General features: G+C 39.7%; 1 protein-coding gene across 1 annotated transcript in view; it reads left to right on the top strand.

Moving 5' to 3' along the window:
* Positions 1 to 695: 695 nt before the first annotated feature.
* rap1gap2a (RAP1 GTPase activating protein 2a) overlaps positions 696 to 21,133 on the top strand; it is a 92,182-nt gene continuing 71,744 nt past the window's right edge. The window contains exon 1 of the mRNA XM_030744743.1: positions 696 to 802. Within this exon, the coding sequence (XP_030600603.1) occupies positions 762 to 802 (41 nt within the window). The 5' untranslated portion in view covers positions 696 to 761. The remainder of the gene's footprint in view (positions 803 to 21,133) is intronic.

A 21,133-nucleotide genomic window follows, 5' to 3' on the forward strand; every position in this document is an offset into this window, starting at 1 on the left:
GGAGCTCACATATCCCCTTTAATTCACTGACTTTCACTTTAATTACTGTATTCATTGTATTCACTATACTGTAAATCTTATTAGGATATGGGCCAGCAGAGTCATCACAGAAAAACAGATGCATTTAATCACTGAACTACAGTAATAACTGAAAAATATAATATTTTTTTATAATGTATTGAAAAAAATCTGATTGTATTTTATAAATCTGCATCATGCATCTGTTTCTGACCTGAGCGTTTCTGCTGTTGCTCCTAGCACTGATGAGTAAGAGCTTACCTTGCCCCAGGTCTACCTCTCACCCCGCTACGCTGTTACTTCCTCTTTCATTTCCTTTTCTACCAACTATTTCTTTTGATCTTTCGCTTTTCTGTCTTTTCTGCCTTTGCCAAAACAAATGTTGCCATTTTCTCTCATTTCAGCGCTACTTTCTCTTTTGTCTTTTTTGTTTTTTTAACCTTTTCTTAATAAGCTTAAAGGAGATTGGGTGTAGTCCTCTCCATGGTAACACTGTTTCCCATTCTTACTCTCACTCTCATCACATAATTCTGCCCTACCCTGTGCTTTATCGCTGCACCCTCTCCCTATATGCTTTCCCTCTCCCCTTACCCTTTCCTCTATGTCTCTCTCTCCTCTCTCTCTCTCTCTCTCTCTCTCTTGCTCACTCTCCTTGTCTTTCTTTCTCTCTCTCACATTTACACTCAACCTCTCCTCTGGTCCACTGGTCTCCTGCTAATGCTGCACCATCCACTGACTGCGAGATGTTCACTCCAGCTTTTAAAGGATCTGCAGGGGAGCCGAGGTAAGGCTTTCACCCTCGTTTCTTCTGGAGCCGAGATGTTGCTGCTGCTGTTTGCTGTTGACAACAGCTAACTGAGAGCCAAATGGCTGATGGGAAGAGCGTGTGTGTGTGTGTGTGTGTGTGTGTGTGTGTGTGAACTCTCCAGCTGGAGTAACAGGCTTTTGTTGGTTTTAGGCTCGATCTGACACTTGTGATCTGCAGACATGCACGCAATAAAGGGAAAGTGATCGTGCTCCCTTTTTTATTCATTTACTTGTTGTCTTCTTTGTATTTTCTTAAACTTGGGAGAAATCTGTCTGTGTGCATAGAGGGGGTGCTGAGAAGAAGCCTTTGGGAATCTGATGGCACGCAGATATTCTTCCCTCTAATGCAGCAACAGTGCTGCAATGTCTTTTTATGGTGGTGCACTCTCTGGTGGTTTATGACACCATGTTGTGTTTATGTGTGTGTGTGTGTGTTTGGGGGATGGTGAGTGGGGGCATGAAGTTCTGCATATGTGAGTGGGTGGACAAGAACAGTGTTTCTTAATATTTTCATAAATTCATCTCACGTCACCAATATACATGCCACAGGAGGAAATTCAAGGCAAGAAAAAGACACTGCTGTTCAAACGCTAAAAAAAACAAGTAGCTTTGATCTATTACAAGTGTAAGGAGAGGAAAACAAGTGCATTTGAATCATTTCTGATATGTTACTTTTCTGACCTGTGTATGAGCCAACAGGTACACGTAATTCACTTGTGAATTTTCCAACCATGTGCCAGTGGGAACTCATTTGTGCTTATGTGTATGTATACAGTGTGTATGTGTGTGAGTCTAATATGGAAACATGATCCCTACTGAATGCAGTGGCAAAGGAGAAATACGAGGATAAAATTAGGATCATTACTCTTTGTCCTTAGGAAGCATGATGCATGACACCATAGGAGAGTTTCTACTGGCAGCAGCCAATAAAAACCCTGGATCAGCTGGAGAGATGCTGCATCCTGCTATATTTCAGCATGATGGTGCTGTGGGAATGAGAAGAATTAGAATTAGAAGTCTCATGGCAGCTAAACGTGTCAGATGTGGGCTTGGCCAAGTTGCTTGTTTTATGGTTTGTTTGTTTTATGGTGCTTTTCTGTTGAAGGGTATCTCCTTAAAAATGTCTAAATTTAGATTTTACATCCCTGACTGAATAGTTTGCAGAAATTTAAAATCAGTCACGCAGCAGGGTCACCAGTGGTTCTGTGGCATAGTGTTTAAGCTGTTTGCCTAATACACAAAAGGAACTGGGATATAAACATCTGTCAAAAGAAAAAAACGTTAAATGAAATTTATGGATCCATCTGCTGTGGGGACGCCTTGTAAATAAGGGAACAACTGAATAAAGCTTTAGGTTTCATAGCAGTGGCATCATCACAATGTTGTTTTGTTGAAACAATAGGCCAAAGTTTTTTATTTATTCATGTATTTTGTATTTATTTATTTTTATAATGACTACAGTTCTACTTCTATTTACACCTTAATCTGTATGATATTTTCTGATTGATTGAGCATGGAACATAGAGCGTGTGTGTGTGTGTGTGTGTGTGTGTGTGTGTGTGTGTGTGCGTGCGTGCGTGCGTAATGACCATCAGCCACCTCCTGTACACAGATGACATCAAGCTGTATGCCAGGAGTGAGCAAGACATTAACTCACTGATCCACCTCAGCGAGGATACCGGGATTCCAGTCGGACTGGATAAGTGTAGCCAAATGGTTGTGAAAAGATGGAAGGTGATCTGGACTGAAGGGGTGGAGTGGCCAGAAGGCAGAATAGTAGATATACAGAAGAGCACTTGGGTATCCTATAGGTCAACAGGAGCCATAATAAACATGCACAGCCAAATGCCTCCAGAAGCTAAGACAGGTCCTGCAATAATGAGCTGGCCACAGGAGGAGATAGATGGCACTGACGTCAAGACACTAAAACTCACAACGCATTGAAAGTCTGCACCCGAAGTCCAGCACCCTGAGGCTCTATGAGCAAAGGAAAGAGGGAGAGCGAGGATTAGTGAGTGTTGGAGCCACGATGGGATGAATCACGGAGCATCCGTGAAGCTGTGAAGATGGCCTCCCTAAGATGAGCTTCTCCAAGAATGCCTCAAGCGCCTGAAGACAGAAGATAAACTATCATGCATGAAGAAGCCCCTGCATGGGGTACACCATTGACAGACAGAGGAAGTGGCTGACATCAAGAAATTCTACCAGTGGCTAGAAAAGGTGGGATTAAGGGTCAGCACAGAGGCTCTGAGCATGGCAGCACAAGAACAGGCCCTAAGCACCAGATCCAGGAGTGTACCACAGCTGACAGGACCCAAGTTACAGACTGTGCAAAGGTGCCCAGGCGACTATCCAACACATAGAAGCAGGATTCACGATGCAATATTCAATATTAGAGTAGAAAATAGTAGAAAATCTTTGCTGAGATACATTGTGTAATTGTTGAGATCAAAATGATGTAACAAAATGATGTAACAAAATGCTGTAACAACAGTCAATAGAAATCAGAATCAATAAGGGTGAATTAAAAATCACACACAAAAGAACCCCTCTGTGGCCTCCCACTTTGCTTCTCTTTTTTTGCCTGTTATTACTACAAGCTGCCGAATTATGTTGACATTACAGGGTCTGTGGTTGCCGTTCCACTGCTAGTCTTTTCCTGCCTCTCGTGGGTCATCAGACAATAGATGATAATTTCAAGAGCACCAACTTGCAAAGGCTTCTTCCTGTCTTTTTCTAAGCAGAATAGACAGTATTATAATAGAGCCAACTAAACATCCATGGTGTCCACAGCACTCTGTGTACGTTCTGCAAGAGATTATACGGTTATTATAATATTCCTCAAAAGACTACATAAACCTGCATATTTCCACTGTGGGATCTGACTGACATGTTTTTAAATTATATTTTTCTCATATTTGTTAATGTTTAGGTGAGCACCTAAACATTAACAAAATGTAACGAGCAGTTAGCAATCTGCAAGTGTTTTGCTTTAGCACAAAGACCACTTGGCAATGCATTTTTGACCAGGATGTCAGGAGCTGTACCCCCAGCTGCAACGCCCCGAGTATGAATGGTCAGTGAGCAGACTTTGGGATATTTATAGCCTTTGGAGCTTCACAATCGTCACATCAACCGAAAAGTCAGAAAGAGACTCTTGACACAGCAGTCCCAGACTAAAACACTTTACAAATCACAGTTCTGCAGTGTCGAGTGGACGGCTGGTCCTGCTGGCAGCATTTCACACAATCTACTGATGATTCAGTTCAAATGGATGGTGGCTAATCTGTACATCTCAGACGGAGAGACATCAGGATTCGTCCCATTTTCTGTGAGCAAACACAAACTGCACACTGTGCATCATGCATACATTCTTATGGCGAGTCAGTGTTTCAGAAAAAAACGCAATTCAGAGTGTGTTATTTATGTTACTGTAAATCGTTAATGCATTTTGCTGCGTTTATCTATCGTGCCCATGCTGCCTGTTTCATATCTTTTGCCCCCATTTTATCTTGAGCTGATTAAAGGCCTTGTAAAAGTCAAACAGCACTTAAAGACTTCCTTCTTTCCTCACGACTCAACTCTTCTTGTCCTCTCCTCCTTTCTCTGTCCGTTATTATCACGTCTATGAATCCCTCAAACTATCAACATTTCACAGTCCTCTCTCCCCCTCTCTCTTTTTTTCCCTCTTCCACTTCCATGATTTCTTTGTTCAGTTGCAAGAAGTTTGCAACCTGGTTGGAATCCCCAAGATTTCTGTACTGATCACTCACAATCCACCCTAATCTTCATCAAGGTCACAACCACAGACAAAGAGAGACACTAAAATAATAGCATGCTAACATTTCAATTTCCTTACTGAAATCCTTGAGTAGTCTCAGGTTATGCCCAAACATCTCACTCAGTGTAGAACTCTGACTTCATTCTATGACTTTTTTTTTTCTCTGTTAACCATTCTGCTGGTGATTTGCTCGTGTGTTTTGGGTCACTTTGAAGTAACTGTTTCCTTAATGACTGTAATCCAGCCCCCAGTGACAATGATCCCTCCATCATGCGTCACAGATGCACCCTGCCCTTTCCCATCAAGCATGGCATTCATCTGGCATACCTTTTTGCCAGAAAGATCAACTTTTGGCTCATCAGCAATGCCTGAGGTGGTCTTTTGCACACATCTGACATGCTGGATGTTATTGCCCCCCCCCCTCCCCCTCACTGATGTTTGCAGGGCATGTACTTGTAGGTAGAGTAACAACAGTCCTGAATTCCCCCCCCCCCCCCCCCCATTTGTACACATGGTGTTGTCATCCTAGAAATGCTTTCCAGCGATTTTGTGCATCACTGTAGTGCATCTTCTCTGGTCCTGTGATGTTGTAATCATTGCACAGTTCACACCATCTAATCTTTCTTGAGAGCAGCAGACTTTGTCGGTAACCAGGCTTTGTGTGCACTTATTTATAGTGAGTGGTGATCTCATCTCCCCGACTGGAACATCTCACTCTAAGCAGCTTTTAGAGAAGTTGTTAGCACAGAGCTTCACTGACTTCTACCAGAGTTGTTAGAGAGTTGTTACTCTTTGTGTGTTTAAAAAAAATGAATGAAAAGTACAACTCTGTGTGTTCTTCCTTTTGACAGATAGTGGTTTTATAAAATTGTATAAAGATGTAGCTCAGACCACATTTCATCAGTAATCAATGCAGAACTCATGATTCTAAAGACTGAAAACTTTTTTTCCCTCCAAACTGTATTTTCTGATCATTAAATCTCAGTTCTCTGATGGTTCCTCCTCCCCCTTTATAGCTCTTTACTCACACTTATTGCCCTTTAACTCAGTTTCATTTTACCATTTTCCATCTTGCTTTGGTTCCAACTTAGCCGCATTTAGCCCCCAGAAAAGATTACGCTCTTCCTGTTTATTCCCTTACCTTTTTTGGTGATGAGATCAATGTACACTTTAATACAGAAACACATGAGTCATAAGCTGCAGAGGGGATTTGCTCCAAACTTCTGCAGCCCGTGTTTGTTTTTGTGTGTTCCCATTATGTGGAAAATGAAATGCTGTGAGGAAATTGCCATGTTCTCATAGTACACCTGATTAAATTGCTTTTATGTAGGCTGAGCAATTGCACTTGCCCCTGCTGGTGTCACATTGTGTTTGCAGAGTCTTTCTTGTTGAGCTTCTGGGGCAGTAAAAGGAAAGTATGTTAATAAGTGCATTTTTTTCCTGATCAATGTTTTTGAATAATGGGAATAAAAAAATAAAAGGAATGGCAGCACTGTGGGACCCGTGGGTGGAGGAGGTGTCCACATGTCACAGTTTATTAATTTGAGAACATGAATTTGTACTGTACATGTGTTGAAATTTATGAATGCTTGTCTGTGTGCTTGTGTGCATGGGTGCATGTGATGCCTGCTGTTTATGGATGTGCGCTCCCCTTTCTCTGCGTGGGTGATCTGGAAGAGTGGGTGTACGGGTGGGCTCGCTGTCACTTTTACTAAAATCTACTAACAAAGAGATGAACCATGGGGCGAAAAAAATAGGAAAATAAAAATAGAATGCAAGAAAGAGGAGGGTTTATTGCACAGAGATAGAATCAAGATCATGGGGGAAAATAAGAAAAGGAAAGATATGAGAAGGAAATTAAAATCAGTGCAAGCTAATGCAATAAAATAAAATAAATCTGCACCAAAATTATATATATCTATCTACAGCTGACACAGCTGAGGGGGTTCCTTTCCTAACAATCAAATAAAGTTTATGAGATTTTTATCATATGTTGAATAAAGTAGTTCCAAATTGATTTTCTCAGACAATAAAGCGCAATAAGTTCCACTATTCACCTCATCTGTTTCAGTCCAAACAAAATTATATTTTTACTAGCTTAATTACTATTTAAACATATATATATATATATATATATATATATATATATATATATATATATACACACACAGCAACAATAAGTGTGTGTGTGTGTGTGTGTGTGTGTGTGTGTGTGTGTGTGTGTGTGTGTGTGTGTGTGTGTGTGTGTGTGTGTGTTATTTTTTTAAAGAAAAGGATGTTTTTCAGTTGCTTTGAAAGATGTGACTTTTAAGTAAAATCTTTCAAAGTAAATATTTTAATTACATGCTATATTTAATATTCCATTTAATTAGTTAAACTGCTTATTAAACATATTCAAATATTTCCCCTTAAAACATTCTGTAATATCTTTCTTTATTTTCATTATAAATAAGCAGTGCATCACTGTAATTCAGTTACTTTAGAGAGGCACAAGTAATGTTCATTCACAAATGCCTGAGGGTTAAAAGGAGATGGAAGACAACAAATGTTCAGGTACATTATCAAGAAATAAAAAGCATTAATTATTTCCTTCAATGAACAGTTTAAGAAGGCAATTAAGCCAACTATTTACTCTACTTTAATTCATACCTATAAGCACAGACCCAGAGCTCCAGTTAACACAGGGGATCATCTTTTATATCCTGTAGTTTCAAATCATATTATAGCAGCAACAACTTTTTCGAAGATAAAATTAATGACATGTGATCCAAAAAAGCTAGGCCCGGACCAAGCTAGAATCAAACCCACACCTTCTAGATGTCATTCTAGCTGTGAGGCAGCAGTGCTAATCACCACGCCACTGTGCTGAAAAGAAAAAAAAAACAAAACAGCTCCTGATTTTTACATAATTTTTGTGTGGCCAATGGTTGACAGCATCTCTGTACTTATTACCGTGACAAAGGACATTTTAAGAACTGCTGATGCCAGCACATGTTCTGCTCTTGTGTTACTTGACTCAAGCACAGCATTTGATACAGTAGATCATAAAGAGGATGAAGTTTGGTATGTCTGGAATAGCTCATATCTGAACAAATGAAAATGTTTTGTTTCCACAGCTCTCCTCACTCTACCCTGAATTGTGGAGTCCCTCAGGGGTCTACACTGGGACATATCATTTTTTCATTATATAGGCTGATATATAATTGATATTAAGAGAAGAATGTGTGCAGTTCTTTTGAACTTGAACTGAGATAAAGCAGAAATTCTCATCATTGGTTCAGACAATCATCCAAGTACCAAGTCCTCCCTTGGTCCTGAGTTGAAAAGCATTTAAATAAGGTTGCCCGGCCCTGCTACTAGAATTATCTAAGGATACAATCAGTACTGGGTTTTTGTGACACTCTGACTATCATTCATGCTTGTACTTCCTCTTGGTTAGATTACTGTAATGGTTATTTAACAGGTTTCAATCAGGTAGGATTAAATAGACTTATGATTGTTCAAAATGCCGTGTTCAAAATGCTGGACAAAGACTTCTTACAAGATGCTGGTTACCCACTGCATTTAGTATTGAGTTTAAGATTTGATGTATTGCTCTTAAAACCCGTTGTGATCTGGCCCCATAATAAATACTCAAACTACTGTTCCAGTACCAACCTGTGCAGCATCAGATTGCAGCAGCACATGGAAATTCTACATCACTTTATGTTTTATTTTCAGACAAGGAAACAGAAGTCTGGTCATTAACATTTTACTCTTTTCAGCAGGTCAATCTGCATAATTGGTTTGGCACAGATTTTTTTTTTTCACCTCCCATTTAACCTGGCTTGAGACCAGCAAGAGCTGTACACTACCTTGTACACTCATGACCACTTTGTTAGGCACAGTACACCTTCCTTGTCCCAGGTTGGATCCGATTGTGCCTTCAGAAATGCCTTAACTCTTTGTGGCACAGATTCAACAAGGTGGAAACAGTCCTCAGATATTTTGGACCATTTAAGGCCAGAGAAATCGCTGTCATGTTCAAGAATCCAGTTTGAGATCATTTGAGCTTTGTGACATGTCAAGTTATCCTGCTGGAAGCAGCCATCAGAAGAAGGGCACACTGTGGTGTGGACTTTATAGGATGGGGATAGTCAGCAGCAATACTCAGAAGAAGAAGAAGGCTAGTTCTTATATAGAGCTTTTCTACTCTGTCTGAGCACTCAAAGTGCTTATACAACACGTTTATATTTACCCCATTCATACAAGCACTTCCATGACTTAACTAAGCTAAGTGCTTTTTTATTATCTAACATTCACACACATTCACACTCCAACGCTTGCATCAGAGCAACTTGGGGTTCAGTGTCCTGCCCAAGGATACTTTGGCATGCGGCCTGGAGCAGCCAGGAATCAAACCACTGACCTTCTGATCAGTAGGTGACCTGCTCTACCCCCTAAGCTGCAGCCATCTTCTGCCACAGCCCACCAAAGGTAGGCTGTGGCATGGAAATAGTACTCAGATGGTACAAAATGGCCAAAAGTGTGTCAAGAAAATATCCCCAACCATTAAAATCAGTGATTGTTGTGCAGGAAAATCCCAGTAGATGAGCAGATCCTGAAATACTCGTCTGTCACCAACAGCCATGCAACATTCAAAGTCAATTAAATCATATTTCGTGATGAGTCTGATGAATATAAGCAGGTCATCTTGACCATGTCAACATGCCTAAATTCACTGAGTTGCTACCATGTGGTAGATGTTTGCATTGATGAGCAGTTGAAAAGGTATACCACCAGTAATAAAGTGGCTTTGGGGTTTAAAGGTGTTTTTTTTAAAAACTGACTAAAACCTTTAGCAGACATGCATCAAAAACTTATCACTAGAAACCATCTGTGTGCAGGAAATATTCAAAGAAAAAGAAATGCTATGACACATTCATATATTCTCTGGTAGCTGATCAATAGGCAGCTTTAGTACTTCTATGCTCTGTGTGTGTTATAACAGATGGCGATTAATGGGAATGAGGCAGGAGCCATCAAGCAGAGCATCAGCTCTATTACTAAATCAGCAACCCTCTGGTGAAACCTCATATGACTAAGTAACCTATTAGAAACAGAAGGGGAGGCAGGTTGGGAGGAGGGAGGGAGAGTTAGCTGAAGAAAAGAGAAAGGTCTTTCGCATCTGTCTGTGTATCACCTCTCCTGGGAATCCATCTAATGACTAAATACCTCATTACATGGCTGTGAAAGAGATAAAAGAGGGGAGAAGCGACACAGAAGAAATAAAGATGGAAATGTTGCCTCTCCTGTGGAGTCCCACTGCCACCGGCTGCCGGGAAGAATGCTATCTAGGAAGACATGAGGGACTAAAGTGAAATAAACTAAACTGGATTGATGGAAGAGAGAAAAGGCTGAAACTGAATTCATCAAGCATGTGAAGAACAAATTGTGAGACATAAATATGGTTGCTTTAATTTCATACAACACAAACATACTCACTGACCACTGCATTGTTTGCTTTACAGTTTTTCTGACTGCTAAAACTCTGAACCCAGTGCTGAGTGAGCTGAACACATTTACTGAATATATCACCCTTTTGGCAGTTTACACATATAGACACTATTTGCGTATCTTGTTTTCTCTATTTGCAACCCCCTTTAACACATTCTTACTCACTTAAACACCTTGCATTGTTATGCACTTGCGACAGATGGAAGAAGATAATCACAGTTACTGCACACATGCCACTGTTAACACAAAATAATGCAACATTGTTCATGGTTGTATATATTTTGAAATAGGTGAGTTCAAAATGCATAGATGACATCATAAACTGTATATAAAAGATGGCCATAGCTGTTGTGACGCAACCCATTTGTTTTGGATTCCACATTTTGAAGGCTCAGCATTTTAGTGTTTTGGTCACTTTTTTTTTGCACAAACAATATATATAACCTGAGTAAATATCACATGCAGTTTTTAATTTTTTATTTTTTTTTTTAAAGGCAAAAAGCAGTCCAAACCTACCTGACCCTGTGTGAAAAAGCAGTCACATTACTGGGGAGGAATTTTGAAGGACTTTGCAGAATAGTTTTAATTCAGCCACACTGGAGGCTGTGTTAGCTCTGTGACAGGCTGGTGACCTGTACAGGGTGTACCCTGCCTCCCACCCTTTGACAGCTGGGATAGGCTCCAGCCCCCCTGAAAGGATAAGTGGAAGAGAATGAATGAATGAATGAATGAATGAATGGAGGCTTTTCCAGCATGAATGGTCTGTTTGAGTTCATGTTAACGCATCTCAATCTGGATTTTGACTAGACCACTCCAAAACCTCCATTTTGATTATTATATATTTTATTTATTTTGAGACATTCAGAGGTGGACTTGCTGCTGTGTTCTGGATCATTTTGGTCATTTGCCGTTATTCACAGCTAATTTGTGATTTAACAAGTGAGGGTATTACTTTTCAAGTAGTTTTGAACAGCCTTTTTCCTTTAAAAAAATGAGATCATTTAAAAACTACAATTTGTATTTACTCAGGTTATCTAAAATGTTAAAATTTCTTTGATGATCTCAAACATATAAGTGTGGCTAAATATGCAAAATACATTTCACAGTATAGAGACCAACATCAATTTTTTTTACCAGGTTGTAAACATCTTTTTTTTTTTAAACTAACAATTGATGGCTACAAACACCTGCCTCACACACATTTTTCTTGATTAGGGTTTGTAACGAGTACTTATTCTTAAGTGTTATTTACAGTATACAGGCTGTGAATATAATATGAAAACATTTTATTTTCAACACAGATAAAAGCTGTTTTGATGGGATTGTTTGGTTTTGCCAGCAAAGGGGTCTCATATTGAAACAGTCCTGAGAAAAGAAATTATAGTTTGAAAATGGTATTTTGTGCAAACAGTTCTGAGAAAAGCATGGAGAGTCCTGAATGCATCCTTGCGATTGCAAATATCAGAAACATGTATGAAATAAAGACCGTCTTCTTTTTCCAAAAGAAGTGTTATTACTGCCGGGATCTGCAATTATAAGATATGTCAATTTACAGGATTATTGTAGATTTAATGGATGAATATTACCGAGGAGTATGATGTAATACAACTTGGTGTAAGATAGTTTTTACCTTTGTGAGATGTTCAGTATTTGGTAAATAGTTTTATGCACACAGTGTGACACATACAGGACTATGAAATGAAAGATGACATTAATGTCCCATTTGATGCTATGTTTAGTTCTAGTTTAATTTTGTTTTTGGCACATTTTGCTTCTTTACGCAGTATTTCTCACCTCTCCCTCAACAACTCACACACAACACTGTAAGTGCAAAAAACACACACCCTCGTATCCCTCATCCAAAATGCTCTGTTGCTGCTTTTGAGTCAATATTCTTTCATTAGCATCACATTAACAGAAGCATGTTAGAAAGCTGGTGTGCAAAGAAAACCTGTGCTGTGACATTAGACACTGATCAGGGATATTTCTAAGATATGAAATGACTCAAGGCCTGTTACACAGATGGCCCACTGGGTTTAACTACGCAGTCAAATCAGGCTTTACATAAGCAGCAAAGAAAATGCACCAAGCAGGCATGACAAGAATGTGTTGTGCCTGTGTGTATTAGCCAAGTCATTTATATATCACAGAAACCTGACGGCTATCAGATCCAGAAGATTTGAAAATTTGAGAGCTGAAGCTCTTACTATAGAAATGGATGGAAATGGATGGAGTCATCACTTCAATGGTCACCAGGTCATAAAAAGTGCATATATGTAAAAATTCAATAAAAAAAAAAACTCTTCAAAAGTTGAGCAACTTTTTCCTAAAATAAGATTTAAATCTTTCCTCATAAATCATATTTCTACTATGCATGTGCAAAGTTTCACATTTACAGCTTCATTAGAATACAGTTTAAAGTGATGCACTGTACCACAATCCGATCTATATTTTCTAAGCATTTACTTCTTTGCAATATTTTACCACAGAATACATGCGATATCTATATTGATATTCAGTTTTCTAATAAATATTTTACATTTCATTTGTATGTGTATACTTCCAAGAAGACAGACTTTCGTTCTCCAGGCTTTTTTAAGGTCTTTCAAAGTTTTTCTTTGGACATTGGCTGCTTTTTTACTCATTTTCAGTCCAGTCCGTGTACCTGACCATTTTCAAAGGTTGTTTATTAGGACAGTTAATACTGAAGTATGAATCATCCAAGCATATAAATGGCACCTAACTCAAGGGGCCAGTGTTGTATCTACACATAACACACAACTTAGCAAAGAGGCAATTTTAAATTGTGCCTTTGGGCACTTTATTACTAGCAGTGTGATGCAAAAACACATAGCACAGCATGACAGGCATAAAATACGCCAACAAGGTGATTCCCAAAGCACTGTGAGCTGAAAACTTGGCATATCTTAGCACGGTGTCCTTCAGATTTTTGAGGAAACTGGACATTTGGAGGACAAAAAATGAAGACACAGGCATAAAAATCAATCTACAGCACATGAACAATGTCTGAAAAAAACAGCAATGAACTTCATTGGATCCATCCACTGTTCACTGAAGCCTCATCAGAAATGTCTCAGTGGAAGGCTGGCAGTCAGGAAGCCATTTTTAATGAGGGGAAACCAGGAGAAAAGGCTGAGGTATGCCACATCACACAAGAACTGGACTGAAAAGTCAGTGGAGCTTTTGAAGTGATGAATCCAAATTTAAAATTTTGGACTGTAATTGTTGTCAGTATGTACAAAGGAGGTCAGGAGAGCTGGACAATTGTTAGTGTCTGCAGCCATCTCTAAAATAAAGAAGAGCCTTCCATGTTTCATTAAATCACTGCACCTATTTCTCATTTTCCTAGCAAAATATAAAGAAATGAGGGGTGGCTCAAGACTTTTGTGCATTATTTAAATAAATATATTCTATTTCTTCTTGTACATAATCTTTTTATAATATCTGTTGCTACAGTTCATTTGTTCTTTTTCTATTTCATTTTGTTGAAACTCTTATCTTATCTTATCTTATCTTATCTTATCTTATCTTATCTTATCTTATCTTATCTTATCTTATTCAATTCAATTCAATTCAATTCAATTCAATTCAATTCAATTCAATTCAATTCAATTTAATTCAATTCAATTCAGTTTTATTTATATAGTGCCAAATCACAACAAACAGTCGCCTCAAGGCGCTTTGTATTGTGGGTAAAGACCCTACAATAATACAGAGAAAACCCAACAGTCAAAACGACCCCCTATGAGCAGTGGAAAGGACAGTGGAAAAGAAAAACTCCCTTTTAACAGGAAGAAACCTCCAGCAGAACCAGGCTCAGGGAGGGGCAGTCATCTGCCACGACCGGTTGGGCTGAGGGGAGAGAAAGACATGCTGTGGAAGAGAGCCAGAGATTAATATCAATTAATGATTAAATGCAGAGTGGAGTATAAACAAAGTAAATAAGGTGAATGAGAAGAAACAGTGCATTATGTGAACCCCCCAGCAGACTAGGCCTATAGCAGCATAACTAAGGGAGGGTTCAGGGTCACCTGATCCAGCCCTAACTATAAGCTTTATCATAAAGGAAAGTTTTAAGCCTAATCTTAAAAATAGAGAGGGTGTCTGTCTCCCGAATCCAAGCTGGAAGCTGGTTCCACAGAAGAGGCGCCTGAAAGCTGAAGGCTCTGCCTCCCATTCTACTCTTAAGTATCCTAGGAACCACAAGGAAGCCAGCAGTCTGAGAGCCAAGTGCTCTGTTGGGGTGATATGGTACTATGAGGTCTTTGAGATAAGATGGTGCCTGATTATTCAAGACCTTGTATGTGAGGAGAAGAATTTTAAATTCTATTCTAGATTTAACAGGGAGCCAATGAAGAGAAGCCAATATGGGAGAAATCTGCTCTCTCTTTCTAGTCCCTGTCAGTACTCTAGCTGCAGCATTTTGGATCAGCTGAAGGCTTTTCAGGGAGCTTTTAGGACAGCCTGATAATAATGAATTACAATAGTCCACCCTAGAAGTAATAAATGCATGAATTAGCTTTTCAGCATCACTCTGAGAAAGGATGTTTCTAATTTTAGAAATATTGCGCAAATGCAAAAAAGCGGTCCTACATATTTGTTTAATATGTGCATTGAAGGACATATCCTGGTCAAAAATGACTCCAAGATTTCTCACAGTGTTACTGGAGGCCAAAGTAATGCCATCTTATCTTATCAAAGGCTCAATCACAAGTGACAATGCGATCAGTCATTCAATCAATGCTCATCACATGGGCGCACTGAACAAAACTCAAGCGAATTCACATCTCTCTATATCATTATTCCAATAACAAGCACAGACCCCACCACCCAGCTAAAACAGTCGTGAACCTCCAGTGTGAGCAATCATCAGTGCATCGACGTGACTGGCTAATGTTTCCCATTTCAGCTACTGATTTCATGCAGGGATGGGAAAATCGCCATCTTTAGCACGCCTGAAGGCTCAGATAAATTCCAGGATTGTCTGAGTGCCATGTATTCTCTTTACAGCGTGACGTCTGTGGCACAAAGCAGTGCCATTATCAGTCTTTACTGCTGATAAACTCCTCATACTGAAACAGTTTGAACAAATTCATGTAGTGTAACAGCTGCCATGCACTTGGTGTTGTTTATCAGTAGAAAACACACTGCGGTGACCCAGTGACATCAGCCAACTGGTTGCTGTCGGGTGATGTCACCCAACCCACTTACAAACATCTGCGGTAACAGAAACTGTGGCGGTAGTGGTGCGAATGCAAGTTTCAGATTTCAAGGACAAACTGGATGCGCTGCATTTATAACTGTGGGGAAATATGGCCGTCATAAAGATGCTTATTTCAAAATGTTCATAAAACTGCACTTGCGGCAATGTTGTTGCTCAAAGGTACAGAAAACTGGCCATGGTACAATTGCTACAGTATAAATAGATATTGGCATTAGACTGAAGAAATGAAGTTGTGCAACACTAAACAAAGAGATGATGATCCTCTGACTTATCTCTGGCAGCAAGTAATTAAAACAAAGAACTGCCCACCATGCAGTTACTGTCCCTCCAGACGATGCTTTATTAAAGCTATTTTTACCAAGAGAAAGATCCATACAGTTTTACAATACTGTTTACAGGGTGTGTACTTGACACACCGGCTAAATGATGTCATCACCATAGTGACAGCCTTTCACGTTCATGGCTTATGTTATACTTTCGATCCTAATGACACATTAAGTTTGAGACATTTATGAAAAACAGAAATAGTCTTCAATCACTAATCTTATTTCCTCCCCTGCTATAATATGTGGAATTAGTATTTCTTAGAAATAGATTAACAGAAATTGAGGGGGGGGGGGGGTGTGCAAAAGGTTGTTATTTTACATTTGTTCAGTAGGGTTTTTTTTTTCTCTTTCATCCACAGAAAGAGGAGAGTAACATCTGGCTCTCCAGCTGCTGCGTCACCAGCCGTGTCTAACTGTTCCTGTGTGCAGCTAGGTGCCGGGTAGAGTACATTTGATTTTGAATCATTTTTGCAGAAAACAGATTCCTGTGGCCAAAACCAATTTATTTGTGTATCATAAAGTGGCATGAGATGCTTCAGCATTAAGCATTTATTCTGCTTAATCTTCCATGACACTATGGACTGTCCTCCATGAGTATATCCAAAAGTTTTTCTTCCTTACAGTACGTGAGCAAAACCAAGAATTTCAACACAGTTCAAGTTTCAGATCCAACAATTTTTCTCTCCTTTTAACTCTCGTGTTTCTCATATTCGCATTTTGCTGCTGTTGCGGTTGTATTTATAGTTTCATCTCTAAACCACTAGAGGGAGAGTGAGTGCCAAACTTAAGGAGACAAAACATGTCGGTTTCATTGTGAAAGCGTTTAACTGTCATCATATTCAACAGGCTTCTAAAGTGCGTGTTTAGTTTCTTGTTCTGCGTTTTGAAATGACTGGAAATGAAAGTAAGGCTCTCGTCAAAGACAGAAGGATGTGATATTTGTTTCAATATGGAAAAGAATAAGTGAAACAATTTTTTACAATCCAAAAGAAAGACCCTGAAAATTAAAAGAATAAAAATGTAAGTGAACCGATACAATATTTGTCTGAAGAGGTGTAGGTTATTAGTTGTAGTGATTGCATGCTTTGTGACAGGGCTGCACTGGGATGGTGGCTGGATTAGCAAAAAGGCAAATTTTATTTTTGCAAACAGCATCTCTGTTTGGGAACAGGCATCACGAAAGCACTAACCAGGACCTGTGAAATTAGAAAGCTGTTATTAAGTTTATTTTATAGTTAAACTGAAATTAAAATAATCTCTTAGCTGGTTTACTTGCTCATAATTGGAATTATTCCTCAGCTCTTTACATCATCGTTACATGGATTACTTTCTTTTTATGTTTCTACTGTTGCACAATTCGTTCATCATGTTGTCACTTCACTTGCCGTAGATGAAGGCGTTTAACTAGTGTGGGGGTTGACTTTGTTAATTGTTGCTTAGCCCCATCTGGGGTTTAAGTTTAAACAAAAGTGTTGAGTTTTACATCTGCCTGTTTTGTAACGTATGACTGCTATCACCACAACTGCGCCGTGACACACCACAAAAAATTTTCCAGAAATATTTTTTCAGCTCCTGAATTCTGATAAATGTCAGTGGCAGCAATCAATTAATGAGTACACAATGCTTAGCAGCTCCCACTTTATGAAACATAAACTTAAGATATTGACATCTGTCAACTACAAGAAAAAAAGCAAACAAAACAAGATCCATCACCAATGGGGTATCCTCCTGCAATTAATGAAAATATAAAATAAATTTAGATGTCAAGATAACATCGAGAAAAAGCAGTGGCGGCGCCAGGGGGAGTGCAAGGGGGTGCTATAGCTCCCCTTGGAAAAGTCATAGCACCCCTGTAGCACCCCCAAGAAAATAGCTTGTGTCTGTGTGTGTGTTGAGAACTGAAATAACAAATGATCCTTCATAGCACCCTCAGTAAAACGCTTAGCCCCCCCTTAGCACCTGCAGAAAAATATTTCTGGAGCCGCCACTGAGAAAAAGAAGTCGAAATTTTTTTAGTGGCGGAAACAAGCTTCCATATAGAACAGACACACACACAAAAAAAATGTCCAAGAAATTAGAAAAAGACAATCACACAGCACAATATGATCACTTGATTAAGCTAAGCCAATCAGGCATGAGAAAAAGGTTGCATATCATATGCATATATTATCATCGTATTAACATTAGCAGCCTGAAATCCTCCGTGTCTTTACTCTCCACTTCAGATAAACACATCCAAACCAAACTGTACGAAGGGTACTAAACATCCAGGAATACGAATATCGTGCTGCACATATTTGAAGACTAAAGAACACGTGCCAAACTTCACGGCTCAGCTCCTTGTGGTTTTGGAGTCTATAGAGCGGAAAGATAAACCCTCACGGACCGACACCGGCTGGATGGAGGGTATGGTGGCATATCCTCCCACTTTATTTTGCGCGGGTGAATAACAAAAAACCTCACCAGCAACCTTAAGCAGCCTGTAGTACCTCATCGCTTACATAATCTGTGAATCACCACCGAAGGTCGTGTGGTAGCCCTTACCAAAGCATTAGTAGTTTCAACCTTGGGCATCATTTTGGGCCGTCTGAGACCTGGTAGTAATGCTCAGTTTAACAATAGGACCGAGAGTACAATGTAAACATGAACATTTACAGTTCAGGTTTTGAGCTAAAGTTTATGCAAAGCAAAGCTTCGTGATGCTGGCTGTTTGCTGAGTATATAAAGCTGCAGTGTGTATGCTGCTTTTCTTTGTAACTTTGTGAAGTTTGAAAGTAACAGATCACCAGAGGTCGGAAGTAATGAAGTATATATATATATATATCGCCCATCTACAATGTAGGCAACAGCAAACTGAGCTAGATTTTTTATCTGTTTTTTCTGCTGGTCTTCTACATAGCATATGTTCAAGCTGAGTAAAGTCATTAGAATTAGAATTTAGGTTGAAACAGAGCTTGGATTCCTGAGTATTAATATTATTATATTAATATGACACAAAGTTCAGTTTCCTCTGCACAAAAATAGCTGTTAGAAATGTCCCTCAAATAGCAGCTTTTAAAGTATATTTCACTTTTTCTTCAGGAAAAAGCTTTTACCTGTGTTAACACGAGCATCTGCACTTCTGCTGAAGTGAAGAATGTTTCTATTTTGCCACCTCTGCAGACAGTTGCACAGAGAACCACAGATGAGGCATGTAGGTTTGTTTTTCCCTCAAAAGCTTTGTACATGCAGCTGTGCTTCAAATGAACTGTGTGTTATAGGTGTGCATGGAGTGAGTCTGGGAATTAAAAAAAAAAAAAAAGAAATCTATGTGTCCCATTAGGTTTGCTCAAACCGTTTTTTTGTTTCTTTCACTACACTGTATGCATATTAATTGTGAGAGTGAGACCCGTCAACAGAGTGAGAAGGAAGGGCGTCAGGAAGGACACTCCCTTTGGTCACAACATGAGAGGTTTCAGTGCAGTCTTTCTGCACAACTGTGCTGCTCTTTTTTTCTCCTTCAGAGGAGTTATTAATGCTAAGTAGTGCAACAAAAATAAACCAGTCTGACTCCTCTGTTAAGCAACTGGCATATTTTCCACTCAACACACACCCCTTTAATACACTTTTAATAGATTACAAATGGAAATGGCATAGAACACATTGGTTGGTGCAGCATTAGCCTGAAGTTTATACAATCAAAATGCACAAGTTATTTGCCTTTTTTTTTTTTTTTTTATACCCGTGCACATCTTTGCTCTTTCAGGAGCATTTTTGCATTTGTGAGTGTAAACTGTGTGTCACCATTGCATCAGTACGCTCAGCAGGGGACACAAAGTGCAGGCAGTTATCACGTTTCCTGGTGGACAGTGTGAAGGTGTTTTGTTGTGATTATAGAGATTAAAACTGTGCTGCATGTGTAGCTCTTTATGTGTGCTTGTGTGGGAAATAAACCCACAGACTCAGATGGGTGGTTGTGGCCCCTCCTCATTTGGCTCCTCCCCCCACCCCAGCTGAAATGTGTGTACCTGTATGTGTCAGTGTGTCAGATTGCCCCTGTGTTTGACAGCCTGAGGACTGGTGTTTCAGGAAAGTTGTTGACAGGTCAAGTGGCAAATTGGAAAACAACAGCTCTGGAGAGGCAGGTGGAAAAGAGCAAGAAGAGAGAGGGGGGGCAAATAGAGAGGAGCCCAGAGAGGGAGTGAGACAGGGAGCCTGGGTCAGACAGAGACAGACAAAGTGCAAGTATACAGAGTATATATATAGAGAGAGAGGGAGAGACTGACAGCAGGGTACACATTTCCCAGAGGAGAGACTGCTGAGAAGGTCAGACTGACAAAATGCTGAGGAGGAGAAGTCTGTCATTTGGTGGATTTGGATGGTATGTTGCCTTTTTCATTGAATGCTCATGTGTGTGTCTGTGAAAGTTTGAATTATGTGTGTGCATGCTCATATTTGAGCCCATTTACATGTAATTCTACACTGAGTTTGAATCACTCCCATTGTGCTTTACAGTCAGCTGCAGTGTGTTTTAGGTGTTGTTACGGTATGTGTGTGTGTGTGTGTGTGTGGAGCAGAAATGTAAACTTTTTTTATGAAAAGGAAGGATGGGTGGAGGGCTTAGGCTGCTCCTCTGTGTCACACCTCTAACACTTTGTCCTTTGTGTGTGTGTGTGTGCGTGTGTGTGTGTGTGTGTGTGATAATGTACAGTTTCACCCTGTGCTGTCTCTGTTGAGGGAGGGATTATATTCAACAGGCTGCTTTGTTTCTGCCTTCTGGCAGTTGTTGTTGTTGCTGCTGCTGCTGCTGCTCTACTGGTAAGGGATGCAGCTCATTCTGCTAATGTTCTCTCGCGCTATTGGCTGAGAGAAGTTCCCATGATGAAGCTGCCAGGGAGCCCATTTAGCACTGAATGCTGTGACATAGTCAGATGGAGGGTTTTTGTGCTGGCTCCCTTGCTGTTAGTCGTTCTGACACTGAAGCACATCTTCAGAGCACTTAGCCTTCCCAGCTGGGCTGATGCAGCACAGGCCAGACAGGCTGAAATAGCCTCTGACAGACAGAGCTGAGGAGCAGCAGCACTGCATGCAATATGTTGTTTTGCAGAAGAAAAAAAAACAAGCACGAAAAGAGGTTTTTTTTGGTTTGTTTGTTTTTCTTAAAAGGGTGCTGCACCAGATTTGCAAAGAGAATTTCATGTTTTGTTTTAGTTTTTAATACAGATCACGGTTTACAACTTCCAGGATGGATGTGAGAAAATTCACTGGTAGACACCAATCAAAGGTGATTCTGAGAAAGTACAATTTAGTGGTCAAAAATGACTAAAAGTTAACGATTGTTGCTTTAGTTTTGACTAATAATGGATTAATTATTTCAAGTAGCTCAGTGTTACTGTGACCGATACACTGTACAGGCTCAGCACATGTTTGAATGCCCTGTGACTGAAGATTAAATGTTAATTATCCACAGGCTTAGTGCAA

Source organism: Archocentrus centrarchus, chromosome 13, assembly GCF_007364275.1.
Source record: "Archocentrus centrarchus isolate MPI-CPG fArcCen1 chromosome 13, fArcCen1, whole genome shotgun sequence".
Taxonomy (NCBI): domain Eukaryota; kingdom Metazoa; phylum Chordata; class Actinopteri; order Cichliformes; family Cichlidae; genus Archocentrus; species Archocentrus centrarchus.